Source organism: Loxodonta africana, chromosome 3 (genome assembly GCF_030014295.1).
Source record: "Loxodonta africana isolate mLoxAfr1 chromosome 3, mLoxAfr1.hap2, whole genome shotgun sequence".
Lineage (NCBI taxonomy): Eukaryota > Metazoa > Chordata > Mammalia > Proboscidea > Elephantidae > Loxodonta > Loxodonta africana.
In genome coordinates, this window is record NC_087344.1 from 29,823,574 (window position 1) to 29,847,142 (window position 23,569).

General features: G+C 40.4%; 1 protein-coding gene across 3 annotated transcripts in view; it reads right to left on the reverse strand.

The window, feature by feature from the left end:
* LOC100665236 (zinc finger protein OZF-like) overlaps positions 1–23,569 on the reverse strand; it is a 52,006-nt gene that overhangs the window by 25,677 nt on the left and 2,760 nt on the right. The window contains exons 2-3 of one of the 3 annotated variants that reach the window (XM_023552303.2): positions 17,490–17,586; positions 17,080–17,318 (exon numbers count right to left, since the gene is read on the reverse strand). The exons of 1 other annotated variant lie outside the window; for it this stretch is intronic. In XM_023552303.2, the coding sequence (XP_023408071.1) occupies positions 17,080–17,082 (3 nt within the window). In that variant the 5' untranslated portion in view covers positions 17,083–17,318; positions 17,490–17,586. The remainder of the gene's footprint in view (positions 1–17,079; positions 17,319–17,489; positions 17,587–23,569) is intronic. One more of the 3 variants, XM_010593267.3, reaches the window with a different exon arrangement.

The window sequence follows — 23,569 nt, forward strand, 5'->3', positions numbered from 1 at the left end:
CGGGATCGGGATCAACAGGTTACAATTCCTAATCAGGATCAGGAAGCTCTCAAGCAAAGTCTGGAAGGCTCTCGCAAAGAGGAGAGCACATCTCTCCCTTCTTCTGTGCAGGACAGCTCTCGGCTCCTCTAGGCCATGCAAGCAAACAGGCCCTTCTCTCTGCTATGCACAACAGCTCTCAGCCAAGCAGGCCTCCTCTCAGCCCCCTAAGGATAAGCCACCTCTCAGCCCACTCAGAACAAACCTCCTGTCGGCCCCTCAGGCCAGGCCATTCTGGCTTCAGTCTCCCTGCCAACAGCCTCTCCGCTTTTAACTGACCCAGCTCATAGGCAGTGTAGCACTTCTGTTTAGCTCCCTTAGCTGCATTCCCAGCAGTAGTTTTCTGCTGTCACCACCTACTCTGCAACAGGGCCCCTTCTGGGCCTAGTGACTGCTGGCTCTGTTGTAGGGCCCCTTCCAGGACTGCTGCCGCCAGCTCTGCTTCAGCATCTCTTCTACACCTCTCAGTGTCTCCAGTGTGTTACAATTTGTTTAGGAGGCTCCTTGCCTCCTTTCTGCTGCTTCTCTCTTCCTGCCTCTCTTGCCTTTTCTCCCTTCCTGCTTCTTTTTCTTTCTCTTTTTATCTGCAAACCTCTGTGGGGTTGGGTGCATATATAAGCAAATTCTTGGTCAAATCCAAGGCATGGCCCACCCATCAGGGCCACAAACTAACCAATACCCTCTCGGTAGGCCACAGACACTTCATTTACACAGCAGGCTACAATTACTTCATTTGTGAAAGTATATGAACCAATCTTTGAAAGGTGCATAAAACAGACCAATCACAGGGCAGGTAACACGCAGGGCCAGACAAAAAGTATCAAACCACAAATTGTTTACAGCTTACCCAGGAAATAACAATCAACCTGGACAAAAGAAACAAACCCTCCCTGGTAAAAACTAGGGCAAAGGTAACTCTTTAGGGCTTAGGGGAAAAATATCTCAAACTGTTTTTCCCAAGAACCAAGGCAAAAGGCCAAATAAGGAACTCATTTCACCACATTTCTTTACGCTGAATCAATTTTGTATTACGTAATTTTGAAACCTAACTTGTTAGCCTTGTGGCATTAAATATTACTACAAAACGACAGCAATAAATTCACACCTACCTATAATCACACTGAATATGAATGGCTTAAGAGCACCTGTAAAGAGACAGTGACAGGATGGATTCAGAACATGAACCATCAACATGCTAACTACAAGAGACACACCGTAGAAACAAAGACATAAATACGTAAAAAATCAAAGGACGGAAAAAAATATATCAAGCAAATGGCAACCAAAAAACAGCAGGAATGGCAATGATATTATCAGATATAACAGACTTTAGCGCAAAATCTACCGTAAGAGTCAAGGAAGGACAATACATAATAATTAAAGGGACAGTTTACCATGATGACATAACCACAATAAATACCTATACACCCAAGGAAAGGGCTCCAAAATACATAAACTCTAATAGCATTGAAAAGAGAAATTGACAGTTCCACAATAATAGTAGGAGACTTCAACATACCACTTTCTGTAACAGACAGAACATCTAGATAGAAACTCAACAAAGATACAGAAGATCTTATGGCCAAAATCAACTATCTTGACCTCACAGAAATATACAGAACACTCTACCGAACAAAAGCAAAATATATTCTTTTCCAACGCACATGGAACGTTCTTAAGAGTAGGCCACATCTAAGGCCACAAAGCAACCCTCAGCAAAATCCAAAACAGAGATAATACAAAGCATCTTCTCTGATTCCAATGCCATCAAAGGAGAAATTAACAACAGGAAAAGCAAGGAAAAAATTCAAATGCATGGAAACTGAATACACCCTGCTTAAAAACCACCGAGTAATAGAAGAAATCAGAAATGGAATAAAAAAATTTCTATAATCAAATGGGAATTAAAACACATCATACCAAAACCTATGGAACACAGCTAAGGCAGTATTCAGAGGTCAACTTATAGCAATGTTGTTGTTGTTAGGTGCTGTCGAGTCAGTTCCAACTCATACTGAGCCTCTGTACCAGAGAACGAAACACTTGCTGTTCTGTGCCATGCTCACAATCTTTGTTATGCTTGAGCCCATTGTAGCAGCCACTGTGTCAATCCATCTCATTGGTGTCTTCCTCTTTTCCACTGGCCATGTGCTTTGCTAAACAATTGTGGCAATAAGCACACGCATACAAAGAAAAAGATACAAAATCAAAACACTAGCCCTACAACTCAAAGAGCGCACAGCAAAAGAAGCCCGCAGCCACCAGAAGAAAGGAAATAATAAAAATCAGAATAGAAATAAATGAAATAGAGAATAGAAAAACATTAGAAAGGATTGACGAAACCAAAAGTTGGTTCTTTGAAAGGATCAACAAAATCATCAAACCACTGGCCAAACCGACAAAAGAAAAAGAGAAAGGGAAGCAGATAACTCAAATAAGAAATGAAATGCGGAACATTACAACAGACTCAACTGAAATAAGGATCCTAAGAGAGTACGGAGTACCATGAAAAACTGTACTCCAACAAATTTGAAAACCTAGAGGAAATGGACAAATTTCTAGAAACAAACTATCTACCTAAACTACCATAAATTGAGGTAAAAAATCTGAATAGACCCATAACAAGAGATTGAAAAGTTTAAAAAAAATCTCTAAACAACAAAAAAAATCCTGACCTAGATGGCTTCACTGGAAGAATACCAAATATTCAGAGAAGAACTTGCACCAGTACTACTCAAACTATTTCAGAACACAGAAAAGGAAAGGATATTTCCAAATTCATTCTACAAAACCAGCATAACCCTAATACCAAAACCAGGCAAAGACACAACAAAAACAAAAATTATAGACCAATATTTCTCAAGAATATAGATTCAAAAACTCTGAATAAAATTCTAGCCAATAGAATTCAGCACCAGGTAAAAAAAAATAATAATACACCACAACCGAGTGGGATTCCTACCAGGTATAATGGATGGTTGAACATTAGAAAAATCAATCAACATAAACCACCACAAAAATAAAACAATCGCATGATCATCTCAATCACAGCAGCAAAGTCCAACATACATTCCTGATAAAAACTTTCAATAAGATAGGAACAGACGGGAAATTCATCAACATAATAAAGGGCATCTATACAAAACCAACAGCCAACATCACTCTTAACGGAGAGAGGTTGGAAACATTCCCTTTGAGAACAGGAACAAGACAAGGATGCCCATTATCACCACTCCTATTTAACATTGTACTTTAAGTCCTAGCTAGAGCAAAAAAGGCAAGAAAAAGAAATAAAGGGCATTCAAATTGATAAAGAAATAAAACTATCCCTAACTGCACATGACATGATACTATACGTAAAGAAACCAAACAGCTCTACAAGAAAACTACTGGAACTAATAGAAAGATTTACCAGAGCAGCGGGATACAAGATAAACATACAAAAATCAGGTGGATTCCTATACACCAATTAAGAGAACTATGAAAAGGAAAGCAGGAAAGCAACACCATTTATAACTGCCACTAAAAAAATAAAATACTTAGGAATAAATCTAACCAGGGATGTAAAAGACCTAGACAAAGAAAACTACAAAATGCTACTGCAAGAAACCAAAGGTGACCTACATAAATGGAAAAACATACCATACTCATGGATAGGTAGACTCAACATTGTGAAAATGTCAATTCTACTCAAAGCAATCTACAAATACAATGCAATCCTGATCCCAAATACCATTACTGGCACAAATAAAAATAAATAACAGAAAATAACAAATGTTGGAGGGGTTGCAGGAAGATTGGAACACTTATGCACTGCCAGTGGGAAAGCAAAATGGTACAACCATTTTGGAAAACAATATGGTGCTTCCTTAAAAAGCTAGAAATAGAAATACCTTATGATCCAGCAATCTCACTCCTAGGAATATATCCTAGAGAAATAAGAGCCGTTACATGAATAGACATATGCACACTCATATTGACTGCAGCATTATTCACAATAGCAGCAAGATGGAAACAACCTAAGTGCCCATCGACAGATGAATAAACTATGGTACATACACACAACGGAATAAGATAAAGAACAATGATGAATCTGCGAAACATCTCACAACATGGATGAATCTGAAGGGCATTACGCTGAGTGAAATAAGATAATCACAAAAGGGCAAATACTATGTTGTTGTTGTCGTTAGGTGCCATCAAGTCAGTTCTGACTCATAGCAACCCTATGCACAACAGAACAAAACACTGCCTGGTCCTGCGCCATCCTTATAATCATTGTTAAGCTTGAGCTCATTTTTGCAGCCACTGTGTCAATCCACCTTGTTGAGGGTCTTCCTCTTTTCCGCTGACTCTGTACTCTACCAAGCATGATGTCCTTCTCCAGGGACTGATCCCTCCTGACAACATGTCCAAGGTATGTAAGACTCAGTCTCGCCATCCTTGCTTCTAAGGAACATTCTGGCCACACTTCTTCCAAGACAGATTTTTTCGTTCTTTTGGCAGTCCGTGGTATATTCAATATTCTTCGCCAACACCACAATTCAAAGGCGTCAACTCTTCTTCCATCTTCCTTATTCATTGTCCAGCTTTCACATGCATATGATGTGACTGAAAATACCATGGCTTGGGTCAGGCACACCTTAGTCCTCAGGGTGACATCTTTGCTCTTCAACACTTTGAAGAGGTCCTTTGCAGCAGATTTACCCAAAGCAATGCGTCTTCTGATTTCTTGACTGCTGCTTCCATGGCTTTTGATTGTGGATCCAAGTAAAATGAAATCCTTGACAACTTCAATCTTTTCTCCGTTTATCATGATGTTGCTCATTGGTCCAGTTGTGAGGATTTTTGTTTTCTTTATGTTGAGGGGCAGTCCATACTGAAGGCTGTGGTCTTTGATCTTCATTAGTAAGTGCTTCAAGTCCTCTTCACTTTCAGCAAGAAAGGTTGTGTCATCTGCATAACGCAGGTTGTTAATCAGTCTTCCTCCAATCCTGATGCCCCGTTCTTCTTCATATAGTCCAGCTTCTCATATTATTTGCTCAGCATAAAGATTAAACAGGTATAGTGAAAGAATACAACCTTGACGCACACCTTTCCTGACTTTAAACCAATCAGTATCCCCCTGTTCTGTCCAAACAACTGCCTCTTGATGAATGTAAAGGTTCCTCATGAGCACAATTAAGTGTTCTGGAATTCCCATTCTTCGCAATGTTATCCATCGTTTGTTATGATTTACACAGTCAAATGCCTTTGCATAATCAATAAAACACAAGTAAACATCCTTCTGGTATTCTCTGCTTTCAGCCAGGATAGATCCGACATCAGCAATGATATCCCTGGTTCCAGGTCCTCTTCTGAAACTGGCCTGAATTTCTGGCACTTCCCTGTCGATATACTGTGGCAGCCGTTTTTGAATGATCTTCAGCAAAATTTTGCTTGCATGTGATATTAATGATATTGTTCTATAATTTCCAGATTCGGTTGGATCACCTTTCCTGGGAATAGGCATAAATATGGATCTCTTTCAGTCAGTTGGCCAGGAAGCTGTCTTCAGTATTTCTTGGCATAGACGAGTGAGCACCTCCAGCGCTGCATCTGCTTGTTGAAACATCTCAATTGATATTCCATCAATTCCTGGAACCTTATTTTTCGCAAATGCCTTCAGAGCAGCTTGGACTTCTTCCTTCAGTACCATCAGTTACTGATCAAATTCCACTTCTCGAAATGGTTGAATATCTACTAATTCGTTTTGGTACAATGACTTTCTGTATTCCTTCCATCTTCTTTTGATGCTTCCTGCGTCGTCTAATATTTTCCCCATGGAATCCTTCACTATTGCAACTCGAGGCTTGAATTTTTTTCTCAGTTCTTTCAGCTTGAGAAACGCTGAGCGTGTTCTTCCCTTTTGGTTTTCCATCTCCAGCTCTTTGCACATGTCATCAGAATACTTTGTCTTCTCTAGAAGCCCTTTGAAATCTTCTGTTCAGCTCTTTTACTTCATCAATTCTTCCTTTTGCTTTAGCTGCTCGAGGCTCAAGAGCAAGTTTCAGAGTCTCCTCTGACTTCCATCTTGGTCTTTTCTTTCTTTCCTGTCTTTTCAATGACCTCTTGCTTTCTTCATGGATGATGTCCTTGGTGTCATTCCACAACTCGTCTGGTCTTCGGTCACTAGTGTTCGATGCGTCAAATCTATTCTTCAGATGGTCTCTAAATTCAGGTGGGATATACTCAAGATCATATTTTGGCTCTCGTGGACTTGCTCTGATTTTCTTCAGTTTCAGCTTGAACTTGAATATGAGCAATAGATGGTTTGTTCCACAGTCGGCCCCTGGCCTTGTTCTGACTGATGATATTGAGCTTTTCCATCATCTCTTTCCACAGGTGTAGTCAATTTGATCTGTGTGTTCCATCTGGCGAGGTCCATGTGTATAGTCTCTGCTTACGCTGGTGAAAGAAGGTATTTGCAATAAAGAAGTCGCTGGTCTTGCAAAATTCTATCATTCGATCTCTGGCATTGTTTCTATCACCAAGGCCATATTTTTCAACTACTGATCCTTCTTCATTTCCAACTTTCGCATTCCAATCCCCAGTAATTATCAATGCATCTTGATTGCATGTTCGATCAGTTTCGATTACAAAAGGACAAATACTATATGAGACCACTATTATAAAAACAATCTTTGATAGGATGAGGTAAAGGATGGGGAGGGAAAAACATTTACTTGATAGTAGATAAGTAATAGTAAGTAATTGGTAACTTTGGTGATGGGTAAGACAGTACACAGTACTGGGTAAGTCAGTACACAATACTGGGTAACTCAGTACAACTCGACCAAGGCAAAGTCACAGAAGCTTCACAGACACATCCAAACGCCCTGAGAGACTGAGCTACTGGGCTGAGGGTTGGGGACCATGGTTTCAGGGGACATCTAGCTCAACTGGCATAACACAGTCTATAAAGAAAATGTTCTACATTCTACTGTGGTGAGTAGCGACTGGGATCTTAAGCCTGGGAGCAGCCATCTGAGATACATCTGCTGGTCCCATCCTGGCTAGAGCAAAGGAGAATGAAGAAGATCGAAATAACAAGGGAAAGATTAGTCCAAAGGATTAACAGACCACAACCTCCACGGGACTGAGCCCAAAACAACTAGATGGTGCACAGTTACCACCACCAGCTGCTCTGGTAGGGATCACAATAGAGGGTCTCGGACAGAGTAGGACAAAACTGTAGAACAAAAATCAAATTCACCCCCAAAAAAAGCAACAGGCTTCCTCCTCTGATAGACACTGGAGAAACCCCAAGCATATGGCCCCTGGGCACCCTTTTAACTCAGTACTCAAGTCACTCCTGAGGTTCACCTTTCAGCCAAAGATTAGACAGGTCAGTAGAAACCCTGGTGGCATAGTGGTTAAGAGCTGTGGCTGCTAACCAAAAGGTCGGCAGTTGGAATCCACCAGGCATTCCTTGGAAACCCTATGGGGCAGCTCTACTCTATCCTTTAGGGTCGCTATGAATCAAAATCGACTCAACGGCAATGGGTTTGGTTTGGTTTGGTTTGATTATAGAGCCAACAATAACACACATGAGGGATGTGTTTCATAGTTCAGTCATATATAGGAGACTAATTGGCACACCAGCCCAAAAGCAAAAATGAGAAGGCAGGAAGGAACAGGAAAATTGGACGAATGGAAACAGGGAACCTGAGGTAGAGAAGGGCAGAGTGTTGACACATCGCTGAGTTAGCAAGCAATGTCACAAAACAATTTGTGTATTAACTGTTTAATGAGAAACTAATTTGCCCTGTAAGCTTTCACCTAAATCACAATTTGGGAAAAAAAAAAAAAAATACGCTCTAAAGAAAAAATAATTGACTGGAAAGCATAGAACCACCACCACCACACACAGTGGGGAAGGGGGTGGGGGAGAACAGTAGATAGACATTTGCATGTAAATGCATAGAATGTATCAGAAAGATGCATCAGAAACAAACAGCAATAGTTGATTCTGAAGAGAGGAACAGCGTGGCTGATGAACACCCTTTTAAATTTTATACCATGTGCACCTATGACCTTTTTTGTTGTTGTTGTTAATTTAAAGGTAGTGAAATTGCCATCTCTGGGTCACTTAAACAGGGCTGGCTATTTGGCAGACTATTACAGAGAACATTCGAGCTTTATTAGAGTGGTCCAAATAGATTTCCTTACGACCTGGAAATTCTAGGAATTTCCTGAAATACATAAGCACTACATAATTTCATTGTACTTCTATTAGATTTATAGAAGCGTAGCATGCTTTTGACCTTCAAGTCCTCAATTCTACTAGCATACTGCAGAAGGGGGGTTCTTTTGGCTCACCCAGACTCCAGTCATGCCTCTGGAACATGTAGGATTCCCTTCCTTCTACACAGCATTTGATGATGACTCAGCTCTGAGAGGCTATCACAGACACAGGGAAGGGAACAGAATGTGGGTTTTAAAATAAATGGAATTTGGAGATTATTTTCAGAGCCGTAATACATGCAAGCCATGATGCAAAAGCATTTTTAGCTTCCAAATGGTAACTGACCTTTGGGAGCTTATTAAAAATAAATAAATATTGCCTAATGGGGGGAGGGGAGAATGCAATATATGTTAGTAAAAAATAAAAGGTATGAAAAAGGGGTGCAATTAAGTAAATAAAAGATCCTAAAGAAAAAATTATAAAACATTATTAAATAACACCCAAACAGAAATGAAAAGACACCATACTCTTAGAAAATTGTTATCCAGAATAGATCATTATTTCCAATGTACATCTTCCATAAAATTCTGACCATTTTTCTTTCTTTTAGAACTTCACCAAAAACTGCTTCCAAAATATATCTGGAAGTGTAAAGATACACAAATAGCCTACATGTTCTAAGGCATAAGTCATGAGGACTTGTCCAAACATATCATATATAAAATTGTATTTTCACACCCTAATTTATAAAGTTGTAATACACTAGGCAGTATATTATCAGTATAAACCCAAACCCATTGCCACTGAGTCAATTCCAAGTCATAGCTACCCTAAAGGATAGAGCAGAACGGCCCCACCACAGGGTTTCCAAGGAGTGGCGGTAGATTCAAACTGCCAACCTTTTTTGGTTAGCAGCTGTAGGTCTAAACTATTGTGCCACCACGGCTCCATAGTAGAGGAATACACAAATAGACCAAGGAAAAAAATAAACAGCTAAGGAAAAGGTCCGTGAATCTATATGGAAAGTTGATTCATGACACAGCAAGCACTGCAGGGCAGTGACAAAAAGCACTTCCATATGTGGGGTATTATCAACTAACGATCTAACTAATTATTAAAATAATTAATCTATGTACTCCATATGGAAACATCAATTTCAGGTAGGTTACTTTTAAATATAAAAACACAGAATTACACTACTTTAGAAGTTATAAGCAAATGATCTTACGACATCAGAACAGAGAAAAAATTCTCAAGAGAAGTAAGACAGAGGGGAGAGATTGACAAATTCAACTATATTAAAGGTCACAACTATTCATTAAGGGACAGGGAAAATGAGTGAAAAGGTAAGTTACAAACTAGGAAAAAAAATTTTTTGAAGTTTACAAAGGAGCTTAAAAAGTGGGAAAATATGCACAGCCTTGTTAGTAGTGGAGCAGTGTAGGGTAACTGCAGAATAAAATCAAAGCAAGATACCATTTTATACTTTTTATAAGAGCAAAAATTATTTAGATAATACCAAGAAGATGGAACAAATAAAATACATATGCATACTTTGTGGAGAGAAATCTGTAAAATACATCAGCATTTCTTAATAAATTCAACTGTGGCTAAGATCTGCAACTCAGCGATTTCTTCTCACTGGAAAATTATTTTGCAAGAGCACTTGGAGCTTGGGAACAGAATGAACAGAAGAGTAGCAATATTCACAAGAGCGAAATTACTCCTGAGCCACTCAAATCCTGTAAGCTCTACAATGAACAGGTAAAAAGTGGCCCATTCATATAATGGGAACATCCACACAAAAGAACATGGGTAGACTAAAGCTACATCAGCATGTATGAACTGAAAACGATCCTGAGGAAACCAAGTCACTCAGGAACCCATATAGACTAATAGCTGAATTTATAGAAGGGTTAAAAGTGGCAAAAGTAAACAGAATAGAGTTTAAAGAATAAGACAAGGATGGTAAAGCAATGATAATACCAATAATAATTGTAATAATAATAAACTTCTAAAATATACATAGTAATCCTCAGGCAGGAAGGGGATGAAATCAGGGAAGGACGCACCAGGAGGCCATAAAAACTAAGGTCTATTTATTATCAGGGATTTAGATTATTGTTACATAAATTATACAGGTAAACTTTATTCACTCCTTGTTTATGATATAGTTAACAAAAGAAAGTCTAAACCATTACTTAAAACTTGAAAGAAATTTAATTTTCTTATATTCATTTCACAAAGTCATGTGAAAACCCTTAATTTTGATTTGTCTTAGGTTCAGAAGGGCTTTAATACCTAAACTTTTGATACCTGGATCTGAGAAATTTACATTCACCAGAGCAAGCTTTGTAAAAGCAAAATATTAAACAGAAATAATTCAAGTGTCGCTTCATGGTGATATGGTTAAAAACAACAAAACTAAGATCAACCGTATCATCAGGAAGTTTTACAAGAATTTAGATTTACTCTTTAACTAACGGTGCTGGCATACTAGTATCCATCTGCAAAAAAATGAAGCAAGACCCATACCTCATACCATGCACAAAAACTAACTTAAAAATGGATCAAAGACCTAAATATAAAATCTGAAACGATAAAGACCACGGAAGAAAAAAACAGGGATAATGCTAGGAGCCCTAATACATGGCATAAATAGCATACAAAACATTATTAACAATGCACAAACACCAGAAGAGAAACTAGACAATTGGGAGCTCCTAAAAATCAAACACCTCTGCTCATCCAAAGACTTCACCAAAAGAGTAAAAAGACTACCTACAGACTGGGAAAAAGTTCTTAGCTATGACATTTCCGATCAGCCCCTGATGTCTAAAATCTACATGATACCGCAAAAACTCAACTACAAAAAGACAAATAACCCAATTAAAATATGGGCAAAATATATGAATAGACACTTCACTAAGGAAGACTTTCAGGTAGCGAACATACGTAAGGAAATGCTCACAATCATTAGCCATTAGAGAAATGCAAATCAAAACTACAATGAAATTCCATCTAACTCCAACAAGGCTGGCATTAATCCAAAAAACACAAAATAATAAATGTTGGAGAGGCTGTGGAGAGACTGGAACACTTACACACTACTGGTGGGAATGTAAAATGGTCCAACTACTCTGGAAATCGATTTGGCACCTCCTTTAAAAGCTAGAAATAGAACTACCATACGATCCAGCAATCCCACTCCTTGGAACATATCCTAGAGAAGAGAGAGCTGTCACAGGAACAGATATATGCACACCCATGTTCACTGCAGCACTGTTTACAATATGAAAAAGATGGAAGCAACCAAGGTACGCATCAACAGGATGAATGGATAAATAAAGTATGGTATATTCACACAATGGAATACTACGTATCGATAAAGAACAGTGATGAATCTGTGAAACATTTCATAACGTGGAGGAACCTGGAAGGTGTTATGCTGAGTGAAATTAGTCAGTTGCAAAAGGACAAATATCGTATAAGACCATTATAATACCTTGAGAAATAGTTTAAACTGAGAAGAACACATTCTTTTGTGGTTACCAGGGGGGAGGGAAGGAGGGTGGGAGAGGGTTATTTACTGATTAGATAGTAGATAAGAACTACTTTAGGTGAAGGGAAGGACAACACTCAGTACAGGGGAGGTCAACACAACTGGACTAAACCAAAAGCAAAAAAGTTTCCTGAATAAACTGAATGCTTCAAAGGTCAGCAAAGCAGGGGCAGGGGTTTGGGGACTACGGCTTCAGAGGACATCTAAGTCAACTGGCAAAATAAAATCTATTAAGAAAACATTCTGCATCCCACTTTGAAGTGTGGTGTCTGGGGTCTTAAATGCTAGCAAGCAGCCATCTAAGATGCATCAATTGGTCTCAACCCACCTGGATCAAAGGAGAATGAAGAACACCAAGTTCACAAGGTAATTATGAGCCCAAGAGACAGAAAGGGCCACATGAACTAGAGACTACATCATCCTGAGACCAGAAGAACTAGATGGTGCCTGGTCACAACCGATGACTGCCCTGACAGGGAACACAACAGAGAACCCCTGAGGGAGAAGTAGATCAGTGGCATGCAGACCCCAAATTCTCATAAAAAGACCAGACTTAATAGTATGACTGAGACTAGAAGGATCCTGGCAGTCAGGGTCCCCAAACCTTCTGTTGGCCCAGGATAGGAACCATTCCCGAAGCCAACTTGTCAGACATGGATTGGACTAGACAATGGGTTGGAGAGAGATGCTGATGAGGAGTGAGCTACTTGTACCACGTGGACACTTGAGACTATGTTGGCATCTCCTCTCTGGGGGGGAGATGGGAGGGTAGAAGGGGTTAGAAACTGGCAAAATGGTCACGAAAGGAGAGACTGGAAGGAGGGAGTGGGCTGACTCATCAGGGGGAGAGTAAATGGGAGTATGTAGTAAGGTGTATATAAGTTTACGTGTCAGATACTGACTTGATTTATAAACTTTCACTTAAAGCACAATAAAAATTATTTAAAAAAAAAAAGAGTAAAAAGATTACCTACACACTGGGAAAAAGCTTTTAGCTACGACATTTCTGATCAGCGTCTGATCTCTAAATCTACGATACTACAAAAACTCAGCTACAAAAAGACAACCCAATTAAAAAATGGGCAAAGGATATGAACAGGCACTTCACTAAAGAAGACATTCAGGTAGCCAACAGATACATGAGGAAGTGCTAATGATCATTAGCCATTAGAGAAATGCAAATCAAAACTACGATGAGATTCCATCTCACTCCAACAAGGCTGGCAATAATCCAAAAAACACAAAATAAATTTTGGAGAGGTTGTGGAGAGTCTGGAATGCTTACACACTGCTGGTGGGAATATAAAATGGTACAACCACTTTGTAAATCGATTTGGTGCTTCCTTAAAAAGCTAGAAATGGAACTACCATACGATCCAGCAGTCCCACTCCTTGGAACATATCCTAGAGAAATTAGAGCCTTTACACAAACAGATGTATGTATACCCATTGCAGCACTGTTTATAACAGCAAAAAGATGGAAGCAACCAAGGTGCCCATCAACAGGTGAATGGATAAATAAATTATGGTATATTCACACGATGGAATACTACGTGTGGATAAAGAACAATGATCAATCCGTGAAACATTTCATAACATGCAAGAATCTGGAAGGCATTATGCTGAGGGAAATTAGTCAGTTCCAAAAGGACAAATATTGTATAAGACCACTATTATAAGAACTCAAGACACAGTTTATACAGAGAAGGAAATATTCTTTGATGGTTACAAGAGTCGGGGGGAGGGATGGAAGGAGGGGGTTTTCACTAATTAGATTTAAAAAAAACACAATTAGATATTAGACAAGAACTATTTTAGGTGAAGAGAAAGACAACACACAATACAGGAGAGATCAGCACAACTGGACCAAACCAAAAGCAAAGAAGTTTCCTGAATAAACTGAAGGCTTCCGAGGTCAGTGTAGCAGGGGCGGGGGTTTGGGGACAATGGTTTCAGGGAACATCTAGGTCAACTGGCATAATAAAATCTATTAAGAAAACATTCCGCATCCCACTTTGGAGAGTGGTATCTGGGGTCTTAAATGCTAGCATGCAGCCGTCTAAGATGCATCAATTGGTCTCAAACCACCTGGATCAAAGGAGAATGAAGAACACCAAAGACACAATTATGAGCCCAAGAGACAGAAAGGGCCACATAAACCAGAGACTACATCAGCCTGAGACCAGAAGAACTAGATGGTACCTGGCTACAACCGATGACTGCCCTGACAGGGAACACAACAGAGAAACCCTGAGGGAGCATGACAGCAGTGGGATGCAGACCTCAAATTGTTGTAAAAAGACCAGACTTAATGGTCTAAGCCTAGAAGGACCCCGGAGGTCTTGGTCCCCAGGTCTTCTGTTAGCCCAAGACAGGAACCATTCCCAAAGCCAACTCTTCAGGCAGGGACTGAACTAGACGGACAGAAAATGATACTGGTGAGGAGTGAGCTTCTTGGATCAAGTAGACGCATGAGACTATGTGGGCAGCTCCTGTCTGGAGGAGAGAAGAGAAGGCAGAGGGGGTGAGAAGCTGGCTGAATAGACAAGAAAATAGAGGGTAGAGACGTGTGCTGTCTCGTTAGGAGGAGAGCAACCAGGAGTATATACCAAGGTGCATACAAATTTTTACATGAGAGACCGACTTGATTTGTAAACTTTCGCTTAACCAGAAAAAAACCAAACCCACTGCCATGGAGTCGATTCCAACTCATAGCAACCCTATAGGACAGAGCAGAACTGCCCCATAGAGTTTCCAAGGAGCACCTGGCGGATTTGAACTGCCGACCTGTTGGTTAGCAACTGTAGCGCTTAGCCACTTCACCACCAGGGTTTCCAAACTTTCACTTAAAGCACAATACAAATTAAAAAAAAAAAAAAAGAATTTAGATTTAGGCCCACTACGTACTTTTGGGAAATCCTAGTGGCATTGTAGTTAAGTGCTATAGCTGCTAACCAAAACGATGGCAGTTTGAATCCACCAGGTGCTCCTTGGAAACTCTATGGGGCACTTCTACTCTGTCCTATAGGGTCGCTACAAATCGAAATCAACTCAATGGCAATGGGTTTGGTTTTGTTTTTTTATGTACTTTTACAAGGTAGAGTTGACTCAACGGCAGTAGGCAGTGGGTTTTTCTGAGTAGTGCAAGTGGTTTGCCTTGGACTACTAACCAAAAGAATGGCTGTGTGAACTCACCCAGTGGTGCCATGGAAGAAAGGTCTGGCAATCTGCTTCCCTAAAGATTAAGGCTAAGAAAACCCTATGGAACTCAGTTCTACTCTGTAACATATGGGGTCACCATGACTTGGAATCAACTCAACTACTAAAGTTGCGTTTGTTTGTTATACATTGTTATTGTTATCAAAGGAGTCCCTGGGTACTGCTAATGGTTAAGGGCTGTACCATTAACCAAAATTGGCAGTTCAAACCCACCCAGACGCACCTTGGAACTAAGGTCTGGCAATGTACTTCCCAAAGGTCACAGCCGTGAAAACTGTACGGAGTGCAGTTCCACTATGACACTTGTGGTCACCATGACTCAATGACAACAAAAACATTGTTTGAAAAGATCTCCAGGATAATTTGTTAATTAAAGAGCAAGTGTAAATTCTATGCTACTTTTTGTGTAACAAAGTATGAGAAATAAAAATTTCTATTTCCTTGTTTTTACCTAAGCACTGGCAAGATGCTCCAGAAAGTAATACAGCTGGCTATCTAAAGGTAACTGGTAGAAGAGGAATGAGCTGGATGAAAACAACAGTAGGAACAGGTCTTCATGAAGTATACCTTAAAAGTTCATACTGAATTTTTTACTTTGAAGGTAATATTTACTGCAAAAACATACACTAAATTGTACTTTCAAATATGCTGTAAAGCAAATAAGACATGTAAATGTTTTTACTAGGAATTCTCATTTGAAATTACAAAACCATTTAAAATTTAGTCTTTTGTATCTATTATTAAATTGTCCAATATATTTGTGCAAATCATAAAAATGTAAATTAGAGGTCTATTCCTAGTGACCAGTTTATCTCAGTCAGGAAAATGTTCCTAAAATGGCTAAACTATTTAACAGAGTAGAAATTCTGGCATGATTTCTTACGCATAATAGAAGTCTTTAAAATTCTTTTCAAGGTTTAAGTAAGCTTTAGAGTAACTTTTACATCAGTTAAAACAGGCATTGTTTGAGAAGTCCTATATCCACTCAACTGGAACACTCTCAGTAGAAACAATCTAATCTAGAAATTGTATTCCAGTGGAAAATGTAAACTCAAGAACTTATATACACCCACCCCATATGCTGAGATTCTCTAGCAAAAAAGAACACTTTAATTTTAGATAAGTTCTACGCACAGGTGTGTGGGAGGACAAGGACCTACATTAGAGAATCAGGCTTCTCTCACACCTGAGAGCCTCCCCAATGGAAAAAGGATGGGTCTGGGGACCCCACACATGACCGAGCTGGAATCACTGTCCCCAGTGTCATTCTTTTGGTGACATCATGAGAGCACCAAGGCCCACCCAGGACCCCATAAACAGTCAGACCTTCCCCTATATCTTAATTCATTCTTTATTACCCCCTCACACAGTGTGAGAGGTAGAGCTACAGCTTCAGAACTGCACAAAAAGGCTGCAGTTCCTGGGGAAGCCACCGTTTGCAGTGATGGGACGAGGATGGCTCGCTCTGGAGGGCCTGGGGCTCAGCCTCCTCAGCCAGAGCAGCTCCATCTTCAGGCTCCGGTCAGGGGATTCTGTCACTAACACCAAGCACCAAGGCCCCGGGTGGGGATGGTAACGGCCCATGGTACCAGTTTCATGGGTCACATTAAAGGTGACCCTGGGCATCCAAACCAAAAAAAAAAAAACCAAACCCAGCGCCGTCGAGTTGATTCCGACTCATAGCTACCCTACAGGACAGAGCAGAGCTGCCCCACAGAGTTTCCAAGGAGCGCCTGGCGGGTTTGAACTGCTGACCCTTTGGTTAGCAGCCGTAGCACTCATCCACTACACCACCAGGGCTTCCCCTGGGCATCCAGTACTTGAAAAACCACATATGTGTGAGGAAGGGCCCAGTGACAGTGGGAGCAGGGTCTTAGGATGCCTCTTAGGACCCAATCCCTTGGCCCTCTCTGCCACCTTTTTATCTCATTGAGAAATCACAGGGCCCAGAGCACACAGCTGGTCCCCCAGCAATTCATATCAAGCCTCACCACCTTATGATAAGAATACCCCAGATCTCTGTAGTACTCACCATTTCCTTGCTCCAGTTTCTGGAAGTCTAAGTGAATGTTCTCTCTAAACCCAAGAAGTGACTTCAGTAAAAGGAATGGGAGTGGAAGCAGAGCCACTAGGCAGTTTGGAGGCAGATGAATGGTTTGCCTGTAAGAGCAGCTGCAATCCTTATTTGTGATTCCAGGGATGTGCAAGATAGTCACTGTAGGTCCCCAGTTGCCTGGACTAGACTAGTTCTCCCTATACCACACCTGGGATCTGAAATGGAAGAAAGATAGGGGAGACAGTGTTGAGTAAGGAGGGAGTGACAGATTCTCAGACTTCAGCTCCTTCCCTGGGCAGGGATTCCTCCAAGGCTCAAGGCAACAGTCCACCCTGAGGGTATCTGTATTTAAGGCAGGACAGGCCCCAGCCTTCCAGAGCAAATACCTGCATTCTTCATGAAGCTCTACAGGCCTCTTCCTTCTGGTAACAAGATCACAGATGGAGGAATTCACTGGCTCAAAAGCAGGAGAAGCATCCAGCCCTGGCAAGGTTGGAAAACTTGAACCTGATTTCCTTCAGGGAGTCAGGGTCCAAGGCTGAAGTTGAGGGTTCACCTACGTAACTTTGTCCCTTATAGACCAACACACACACTGTTATTTAATATCAACATGGGAGAATTTTCAGGGATAGCATACAGCTTGGTCAATGAACTCAGCTTACTTCCACTGACCTTTAATTACATGCAGTTAAAACCCTTCTGTTATTTTTTTTTTTTTTTTAATTTTCATCTCATTCATAGAATTGTAATATGTTGCAATGCAGTGAATTGCTTTTATATGGCCTTTCTAGCCATGGTCTTGTGATTCCCACAAAATGACTGGCTGGAACTATGTAAATAAGGTGTGTAAAACTCTTGTAGGAATTGAACAGCAACTATGCAAATAAGATGCCTATGGCCTGTCTTAGTTACCTATTGCTGTTAGAACATAAATACAGCAAGTGGATGGCTTTAACAAACTGAAATTTATCCGCTCACAGTTTAGGACGCTAGAAGTCCGAATTCAGGGCCCAGCTCTAGAGGAACGCTTTCTCTCTCTGTTGGCTCTGGGGGAATGCTCTTGTCCAGTTTCAACACGTGCGGGTCTGGTGTTCCTTGGAAATCTCCATGTATCTTGGCATCAGTCTTCCCCTAGGTCTAGGAGGCTCTCAGCTCAGGGACCCCAGGCCCAAAGGATGCACTCCGCTCCTGGCTCTTCTTTCTTGGTGGTAGTTAGGTCTCTCTCTGCTCACTTCTCTCTCCTTTTATCTCTTATAAAAGGTATGACTCAAGCAAGGGTGATGTATCCCACCCTAATCCTGCCTCATTAACATAACAAATATAATCTAATCCTCATTAACATAATCTAACCATGCCTCATTAACACAAAAACCAAACCCACTGCAATTAAGTCGATTCTAACTCATAGTGATCCTATACGACAGAGCAGAATTGCCCCATAGGATTTCCAAGGAGAACCTGGAAGATTTGAGCTGCCAACCTTTTGGTTAACAGCTGAGCTCTTAAATACTGCAACACCAGGACTCTGCCTTTAACACATAGAGGTCAGGGTTTACAACACATAAAATGGAGGATAACCAGAGCACAAAATGGAGGACAACCACACAACACTGGGAATCATGGCCTAGCCAAGTTGACAAATGTTTTGGAGGGACACAATTCATTCCATGATACCTACCAAGTGGATTGGTCAACTCTGCCATCCTGCTAGGCTTAAAAGAGCCAAACCCACAGAGGTTAAGGGGGACCTCACTACCATCAAGGAGAGTTGGGAGCAGGGCACATCTTTTTGACTCAGAGTCCCTGTGCTGAGAACCTCCTAGATCCAGGAAAGTGAGAGCTGTAACAGTGAAGACCACGAGAGACAGTACAGCCAGTGTGGCAAGCAGCATGAGACAGCAGGACGCAGGGGACCAGCACAGACGCTGTCCTGATTGATGAACTATATCCTGAGTTGTATCCTGTTAACCTCCAAGTTGATCCTGATTCTGAATTATAACCTGTTACTTCACTAATAAACCCCATAACTGTCAGTACAGTCTGTGAGTTCTGTGTGGCCACTGCTACAAATGATTGAACCCAGCAGAGAGGCAGATAGTGCTGTGGGAGGGGCAGTTGGTACCAGAATTGGTAAAAACTTTAGAGTTAAGGTGTGTCTGATCTCCACCTTTTAGGAATCAGCTTTGGGCTGACGCTGATTATTCTCATTCCGTTTCCTGAAGTTAGGAGAAGTCTGATGTTACCAGATTACATACGTGGATCAGTAACTTTCCTGTAGATTTTGCAATTAACATTTGTTTCTTCCCCTCAAGCTTTTCTCTTTCTTTGTCCTCTGACCATGACGCCAGCAGTCCCCAAGCTTTTAAGAAATCTGGAAGGATTGCTGAACGCTTTCTCTTTTATAATAATTGGCCAACCAATAAATCAGAAAATCATTTAAGTTTTTTATAAGGAGCAGTCTCCTGCCTCTATTCCATTTCTTCCCACCTCGCTTACCCACTTAGCTGACTTCTACTCCTTTATTTCTTAATCTCAGTGTAATGTTCTCTCTCTCCCTCTCTCTCTCAGTCTTTATTTCAGTGTCTCCCTTCAAGCATTATCCTTCATTTTATTTTTTTCTCTAATACCACTCTCTAATTTTAATATACACTTTTTCCCCATACTTATTATTTTCAGCATAAACTGGGAGGTTGTTATGTAAAATCTCAGGCCCTACCCTAGACCTGCCAAATTAAAATATACATTTTAACAAAATTTAGACATCCACATTCAAGTTTGAAAAGCACTCGCTACTCTAGTCTCTAGATGAAGGAATGAACATTCTGTGAATTGAAGCCCTTTAAAACATCTACATCTACATTGTATCATTCCACTATCTTCCTGATTCAGGACCATCTTCCATGCCTAGGCCTCCTCACATTCTTCTTTAACTTGTTCTAAAAAGCTCCTGCTTGACTTCATTCAGTCATGGTTGTCATTTCCAAAATATATTTACATACAGGATCTGGAGTGTTCTGTTTAAAGTCAAACATACTCACATCTGTCTCTGTTTAATGCTTATCAGCAGCTGTCCACTGGCTTTGGAGAAAGCCCAAAGTAGTTCTAAATGACCTGCTGACATTGCCTCCTCCAGTTTTGCTCACAAATGCACACACAAACACACACACACTTTCCACTTTGTTTTCTCTGCTTCAATCACCTCTGATTTTCATCAAGAAACAGATGTTACTGAGTTCTTCTCTGCTGACTCAGTGATTCATAGTCATTTTTCCCAACTGAAATCTCCTTCCAACCCTACCCATTCCACATTCTATCAACCCTGCTGAACCGTTATAAAGCCAAATCCAATTAATTTTATGAATCTTCACTTAAATAATTTTCCCTTTCAAGCAGTCTAACCTAGCTCTCGGGTTAAGTGTTTTTATTACAGACTATCAGATGTCCTGGCTTTTCATTATTTAATTAAAACCGTCTGCCATGCTAGACTATAAATCTACGGGCAGACACTATGTATTTTGTTTTCTTGTTCCTCTGGCCTATTAGACTGATCATTGAGGACACACACAGAATAATCACAAACACAGATTATCACATGTTGTACATATTCTTGAGTAGCACTACCCAAGGAAACTTTCTGTGAAGATAGACATTTTCTTTTTCTGCACAGTCCGATATGGTGGCCCTTGGCCCAACTGGTGTGGCTATTTAGCTCTTAACATATACATAACTGCTATAACAAAAGAGCTAAATTTTTCCTTTTAGTTTCAATTAATTTTAATTGAAATAGCCACATCTGGCTAACAGACATTACAGCCCTACAGGGCTCACCAAAACGCAAAAAGACCACACATCAGAGAGGGTTGAAAGCTGCCATCAGCACAATGCAGAACTTCACAGCTTTTTGTTTGCAGGAAGCCTGTCATATAGGGAAATAGAGTTGATAAAGCAAGTAACATTCAATTCAATTTGAATGCATTTACATGATTTAGGTTAATATCAACCTAAATTAGATTTACCTCGTTGTGAAAACTGCAATGATATTTAAACATAGAAATAAGAGGAAGTAACTGAAGGGACAGAAGGGGGGCAATCTCTGAGGTGACATTTGAGGTGAGGCCTGAATTATGGGATCCCCGTGGTAAAAAAAAAAAAAACTTCCATCAGAGAAAGTAACTGGTGCAAAGGCCAAAAGCAGGGAAAATCTTGACATCTTTGAAAAAGTTTTTTAAAAATATGTCAAGACTGCCCTGACGGGAACACAACAGAGAACTCCTGAGGGAGCAGGAGAACAGTGGGATGCAGACCCCAAATTCTCATAAAAAGACCAGACTTAATGGTCTGACTAAGACTAGAAGGACCCCGGCAGTTAGGGTCTCCAAACCTTCTGTTGGCCCAGGATAGGAATCATTCCCGAAGCCAACTCATCAGACATGGATTGGACTGGACAACGGGTTGGTGAGAGATGCTGATGAGGAGTGAGCTACCTGCACCACGTGGACACTTGAGACTATGTTGGCATCTCCTGTCTGGAAGGGAGACGGGAGTGTAGAGGGGGTCAGAAACTGGCAAAATTGTTACAGAAGGAGAGACTGGAAGGAGGGAGCGGGCTGACTCGTTAGGGGGAGAGTAAATGGGAGTATGTAGTAAGGTGTATATAAGTTTATATGTGGGAGACTGACTTGTAAACTTTCACTTAAAGCACAATAAAAATTATTTTTAAAAATGTCAACAGTTCATCTAACATGAGAGTGTTATAAATTTAAGTCAGAAAGCTATACATAAGCGTGCCCAAGAGGACCTTGTTGGCCAACATAAAACATATGGGTTTTATTCTATATGTGATTGATAGGTTACTTGGTTTACAATTTTGAAATATGCCACTTGCAGCTGAGTGGAGAATATACCTTCTTGTGACAAGAGAAAAAGCAGAAGAAAGTTCACAGACTATTTTCATAAGGTAGTGCTCTCAGAGTAGCTTGGACTAGGATTGCGGCCACAAAGACAGTGGTTATATTATGGTCATAAACCAACAGGACTTGGTGCTTTCTTGAGGGTGGAAGATGAGTGAAAAAGAGGACAGAGGTGAACTGAGCGTATCTCCTAATCTAGTGAATGGATGCTGGTGCCATTTACTGGTAAGGGAAAGCTAGGTGAACAGCAGATTGCTGGGGTAAGATTTTGAGAGCACTGTTCTAGACATGTTAGCTTTCAGGGCCAGGTGGAGTATGGAAGAGTTTGGTGTCCAAGTCCACTGCACCCAAGCGTCCATATCTCAACCTGTAGGTTGCCTCCTCCTTGCCACAAAGAATCAAAGTGTTACCTCTAAAACAGGCTTCACTCCCTTTCCTGAAGCTTCAAGTCAAAGGAAAGGAAGAGCACAGTCCTAGCATACATGAGGGAGGCCTTTAGGAAAAGTAGGTTGGTATTGTAGTGTTATCTGAGGGGCAACTCTTAGATTCGGAACTAGGAAAATTCAGTAGTTTTTAAACAAGATTTGAATTTGACATGAAGTGACTAAATTACCAGCCACGTCTCCAAGGGGAACTTTAGTTAAAAAAAAAAAAAAAAAGGAACACTTCTAAAATATCCCTCTCTAGGGAAGGAAATGGAAAAATAAAAGGCACCACATTTCTCTAGAAGTGTTGAGATTACAAGTAGTGCTTCATGGTAATTTTCCTTAACATATTTTTGTAATTTTTTAAACATGCAGCATTTTCACAACTTAACTGAGAACTTTTATTTTCTCCACACACTAGTTTTCAACAATGGATTCTTAGATATGATATTAAAAGCATGAACAACAAGACAAAATAGATAAATTGGACTTCATCGGATTAAAAATTCTGTCCATCAAAGCACTTATCAACAAAGTGAAAAGACAGTCTACAGAATGGCCGAAAATATTTGGGAATCATACATCTGATAAGCAAAAAGAGAGCTCTTACCACTCACCAACATAAAGACAAACAAACCATTTCAAAAATGGACAAAATCTTAAGAAGCAGACATCACACCAAAGATATACAAATAGCCAACAAAAACCCAAAACCAAACCTGCTGCCATCAAGTCGATTCTGACTCATAGTGACCCCACAGGCCAGAGCAGAACTACCCAGTAGGGTTTCCAAAGCTGGAAATCTTTATGGAAGCAGACTGCCCTGTCTTTCTCCCTCAGAGAGGCTGATGGGTTCCAATCGCCAACGTTTCTTTCTGTTAGCAGCCAAGTGCTTTAGATAAACAGCCAATAAGCATGTGAAAAGACAGACATTCAAAGTCATTAGTCATTAGAGAAATGCAAATCAAAACCGCAATGAGATATTGCCTCACTCCACTATGATGGATACTATCAGAAAAACAGAAAACAAGAGTTAGGGAGAATGTGGAGGAATTGCTGGTAGGGCTGTAATACGGTACAGATTCCCTGGAAAACAATTATGTGGTTCTTCAAAAAGTTAAACATACAATT